The sequence below is a fragment of the Apium graveolens genome, chromosome 11, assembly GCF_009905375.1.
Source record: "Apium graveolens cultivar Ventura chromosome 11, ASM990537v1, whole genome shotgun sequence".
Lineage (NCBI taxonomy): Eukaryota > Viridiplantae > Streptophyta > Magnoliopsida > Apiales > Apiaceae > Apium > Apium graveolens.
The window spans coordinates 177,518,350-177,524,052 of NC_133657.1; the positions used below are offsets into that span (position 1 = coordinate 177,518,350).

Consider the following 5,703-nt stretch of genomic DNA (forward strand, 5'->3'; position numbering starts at 1 on the left):
TGACTTTCAGTGAGACAATCCGTTGAGCTATCAAGACAATCTGTTGAACCACCATGACTCTCAGTGAGACAATTGAATGAACTAGCAAGACTATCAAAATGAACTGGCAAGACAATCCTCCTTCCAGTAGAACTTTCGTTGAGACAATCAGGAATGGCCTAGCATGACAATCGGTATGACAATCCAGATTGTCATGCCAGTTCAATCTCAATAGTTCAATCTCAATTGTCTTACTGAATTAAAACTGATTTTAATTCAATTTTAATTCAGAAAATTCTTAATATTAATTCAGAATTAATTAATCAATTAATTCAATTAATCAATTAATTCAATTAATAAATAAATTAATCTTTGCAGATTTAATTTTTTTTTCTTAATTAAATTATATTACTTAATTAATTAATAGGGAATTAATACTACTCTTGAACAACAACCATTCTTCTGAGAATTAATATATATTGGAAAACAACCACAAATAAGATAGGGTACCTTTTCAACATGCTAAACGGTGCAAAATGTTAACCACATGGATGTTAATAAATATGTCTTACCCCTGACCTGATAATATTAAGAATAATGCTTGTGCTGGAAATATGTCGGAACCTCTGGGGACACATAATGTAGTTAATATTTTAAATTATTACTGGTGTATGATTTTCTAAAGTGCTAATTTGTTTTTAAGTCCTGACTGCATAATTTATTATGTTTCAAGTCTGGACAGAATGTTATTAAGTTATTTGAAGCCAAAAAGGAGCACGCACAAACACATCCTCATCTGCTACAATTGTAAATGCCTTTCACCGACTCTTTGGTTGTAAATCTTTAGCACAAATAAAAGACCAAAAAATCATGTATATTCATATATATATATAGTGGTTATTATGAAACTTCTCTGAATGAACTAATCTTATTGGTTCTACATATGCTGCATAGTTCAACTTTGCATTTATACTCCTAGACAAAATCATTGGACCAGAAGCAGTATGCATAACCTAAACTTGTTTTGATGTGGTGCCATTCTCCCCCACCCCTAAACTTGTTTTGACGTGGTGCCATTCTCCCCACCAGATCTCTTTTTTTTTTATTAGAATTGGTAGATGGTGAATGATAAATTTAGTGAATATTAAGTGATGGGTTTTTAGTTGGTTGATGATGAATTTTGGTTGTAATGGCGGAGTTTAGTTTTTTTTATAATAACTAATGTTTATTCTAACTAATGTTTATTCTAAGTATTATATTAGTTTTTTTTCTGGTATCCTTGTAGCATTGTCAAGATTAATTAGTTTTTTTTGCCAATATTTTTTTTGACCAAATGCAATTTTATTACTCGAAAAGATCATTCAAGATACAATGCTTAACGTTGATTGGAGCATCATTCCAATCAAACATACGATCAGGATACACATAGGACACACGAGCAAGTTCATGTGCCACTATATTCGCAGACCGTTTAATAAAATACAACCTTACGTTGTTTAATTCATTAACTAACTTCCTGCATTCTTTAACCACCATACCAAGTCTGGACCGTAAAGGAGTTGCACTACGAATCAGCTGAAGAACTACCAAACAATCTGATTCAAGCACCACTACATTCCTACTCCACTCCTTCACCCAGCTTAAGGCTTCTTTAACAGAGAGAGATTCAGCTAGAATCGGGTCCAAAACCTCATCATACCGCCTGGTTTTTGCTAGAATTAGATGGCCATCATGATTACGAGCAATCAATCCCTTACCAAAACTCCGTAGTCCTTAAATAATGTTGTGTCTATATTGCTCTTTACTTCATTGAATTGTGGCTTCACCCAGTAAATTACCCCATCTCCTACCTCAGAGGGATGAAGAGGAACATTAACACACCTTCCCTGAGCTAATTTCCACTATGAAAGATACTCATTTTCCTTAGCAACAATTCTTAAAGGACTCGAATATTTATTGTTCCACAATAAGTCATTCCTTGATCTCCATATGGACCTGCATACAGTGATAATCTGTTCTATTACCGACGTTAACTGCCCAGATAAAATCGTACTCAGCCAACCTGCAAAATCAAAACTTCGATCCGTACTAATTCTTTGGTCCAAAATTTGCCAATTTGAACAAGTTTCGTTTGTAGAATAGCCTTAGTCGGTAAGCAGAAATACGTAACCCTCTAAACTAAGCTCAACACCTTTGGAGGGGCTTTGATGCTCCATAATTTCCTCCAGAAATTATTATTTTGAGAACCTGTCCAAGCACCTTTTTGTCTTTGTAGCAACCTGTAAGCACTTTTAACAGAGTACTATCCCGTGTTTTCAAGGTTCCAGACCAGAATGTCCCTGTCCAACTCCTGCTCCACCTTAGTATTTATGATACAACTTCTATCTCATTCTTCAAAACAATTGTTGATCACCTCCATGTCCTAGTCTTGAGTTCCAGGATGAAACAGGGATTCTAGAACTTGATTTGCCAGCACTGCGGAGACTGTAGAAACAAAAGGATTGTCTGCATTATTAAGCCATGGTTGACCAATAATCTATATGTCTTTACATGTACTAATTCTCCAGCTGTACCCTGCAGAAAGAAACTTCTTTGTCTCGATTATGCTTCTCCAAATAAAACTTGGGCTACTTTCCAATCTAGCATACATGAATTCCGTATCTGCAAAATATTTAGCTTTATAAACACGAGCAACCAAGCTATTTGGATTTGTGATTAGCCTCCAATATTATTTTCCCAACATAGAAATATTAACATCATGAAGACATTTGAAACCTAAACCACCAGCCTATTTGCGATGTGTCAATCGATCGCAAGACATCCAATTTATCTGAGATTTGTTTTTCTGAGATGAAGACCAGAAGAACTTGGCCATGGATTTTCTAAATCTTGAATTAATTCAAGAGGGAGGAGAAAAACGCTCATTGCATACGTAGGCAAAGTCTGAGCTACATTCTTTATTAGAATTTCCTTTGCTGGTCTGGAAACATTCCTTTCATACAAGTTCTGAATGCTAGCTTTTACTTTCTCTTTTAAATAACCAAAAATCACAGACTTATTCCTCCCCAAGGTATTAGGAACACCTAAATACTTAGAGGATTCACCAGCTTCCTGAATTTACAGCAACTGATAGATAAGATCTTTATTATACTGAATTACGTTTCCACTAAAAAACACGGTCGACTTACTTTTGTTAATTCTCTGACCTGAGCTTTTTCATAAATATGTAATAGTTCCAACACCTTTTCAGCCCCACCTGTCTCAGCTTTACAGTAAAGATAGCTATCATCAGCAAATAGCATGTGACTTATTACTCGAGCTTTTCTGCAAATAAGAATTCCTTGTAACCACTTCCTAGCTTCAAAATGTCTGATCAAAGCTGATAGACCTTCAGCACGAATGATGAAGAGATAAGGAGATAGGGGATCTCCTTGTCCCAATCCCCTACTTGGTTTTATTGGGCCCATTTGATACTCTCCATGAACGATAGTATAGTCAATAATAGAAACACATTACATAACTAAGTGAGTCCACCATTTATCGAACCCCATTCTGAGCAACATTTTATACATAAATTTCCATTCTATACGATCATACGCTTTGGACATGTCGAGCTTGAGAGCCATAAAGCCTTCCTTTCCAAACTTCTTTTGCTTAAGGTAGTGCGTAACTTCAAAAGAGATCATAATATTGTCAGTGATCAGCCTACCAGGGAAAAATGCACTCTGTGTGTCTGAGATAACCATATCCAACACCTTCTTTAATCTATTTGCCATCATCTTTGTAAGGATCTTCATAATAACATTACACAAGGCTATTGGGCTCAACTCTGTGCATGTTGTTGGGTTTTTTTTCTTGGGGATGAGGACAGTATTAGTAGCATTAACCTTTCCGTACAGAGTCCCTGAAGCGAAGAAATCACATACCATCTGAACCACTGCATCGCGTATCACACTCAAATTCTTTTGAAAGAAACCCGGGGTCATACCGTCAGGCCCTGGAGCTTTATCAGGAAACATACAGAAAATAGCATCTTTTACTTCTCTATCAGACACAAGTCCGAGTAAAGCTCTATTCTGTTGTTCAGATATTACACTAGGTATACAGCTGAGTACTTCTTCTCATTGTGTTTGATCTGCAGTAAAGAGATGTTGATAGTATTCTTTGAAGACATCATGTAACCCTTCCTTCCATGCTACCCAAACACCCTCTTCGTTTTTCAATCTCTAAAAATGATTAGCATGTTTCCTCCTTTTACAAGCTGAGTAGAAGTATTTGGTATTTTTTCACCAGCTTACAACCAAAACTGTTTGGACCTTTGACGCCAAAAAATCTCACGTTGATCTAAAATTAAAAACAATTATTTCCTAATGGTTTCATACTCTGTGACGGAGATAGCGTCCCTCTTTCCCCTTAGTAATTTCAACTTCATTTTGCACTCTTTAATGCGTCTCCTAAAATAACCTATAATCTCCCGCCCCCAAACTTCCAAACTATCAGCACATCTGTTTAACTTCTGTATTACATTATCGTTCGACTCATCCTTCCAGCATTCTTTGATAATCTGGAAGCAAATAGGCTCGGTGAGCCAAGCGTTTTCAAAATGAAAGGAACGTTTCTTGTTACCTCTCTGTTGCACTTCCGGACATAATAGCAGAGGACTGTGATCAGATGGAGAGCCTTCAAGGTTATAGACTTTTTCCCCATCAAAGAAATCTAACCACTGTGTATTAGCTAGCACTCGATCTAATCTTATTTCCACCCAATGATAAGACTTTCGACCTTTTTCCCAAGTAAACTGATGACCGGTGAGAGGGAGATCATACAATTCTGCATCACGAAGACAGTCATTAAACCCTTATATGAGATGATTAGGATAAGGGGGACCACCTCTTTTATCTGAATGAGAAGTAACATTGTTAAAGTCTCCCACCAAAACCCAAGGCAGATTAGCATCTTGAAAAAAATTTATCAATAGGTCCGAAGTTTTATGTCTATGTGATCTTATAGGTTCCCCATATATACCTGTCAAGCGCCAATCATTAACACCATTTGATCTTACTGATATATCTATATAAAATCGTGAATAACTAAGCAAGCTAACTGCATCTGCATTTTTCCTGAACAGAGCAATTCCCCCACTTTTTCCTTGAGGCTCCACAGCTATAAAATTTTCAAAACGCAGCTTATTGCGCAAACTCTCCATTTTACTGTAACTACTTATTGTTTCACACAAAAAAACAAAAAATGGTTTCTCAGTAGGGGTTACATCTTGTTGGAAGCGAACTTTTCCAGGTGAACCCAGGCCCTGGCAGTTCCAAGATAATGCATTCATGATGACTGGCGGGACTGCATAACAGTGCCCGCCATTAGCTCGTTTTTTGATTCAGTAGAATCATCATTCTGTGTTTCCATATGTGTGTCCTCTACATGAGGGGTAGAGACTGGAATATTATGGTCCAAGCCCACTCTTCGTCTTTTTGGATCCACAATAATTAAGTAAACCGTGTCCAGCCCATTACCATCTCCCTCCAAAACATTTTTCGAATTTTGAATGTTTACCTGATTATCCTCCTTTATCTTTGATTTATCCAATTTACCATCAATTCCGCCTACACGTTCTCTCTGAGCCATCCTAAAAGAATGAATATCCTTCCCTACATTAACGCTAAATAGTTGTCCTGTTGCACCAATTATGGGGTTTTCCTTATTCACGTTTCTTCC

At 36.7% G+C, this 5,703-nt stretch overlaps 1 protein-coding gene across 1 annotated transcript; it reads right to left on the reverse strand.

Moving 5' to 3' along the window:
- Positions 1-1,323: 1,323 nt before the first annotated feature.
- LOC141696188 (uncharacterized) lies at positions 1,324-5,314 on the reverse strand. Its single transcript, XM_074500368.1, has 7 exons — positions 5,005-5,314; positions 4,505-4,809; positions 3,569-4,055; positions 3,186-3,454; positions 2,912-3,090; positions 2,393-2,463; positions 1,324-1,691 (listed from the first exon to the last, which is right to left on the reverse strand). Exons 1-7 carry the CDS (start codon positions 5,312-5,314, stop codon positions 1,324-1,326), a joined length of 1,989 nt encoding a protein of 662 aa, XP_074356469.1.
- Between the last annotated feature and the right edge of the window lie 389 nt (positions 5,315-5,703).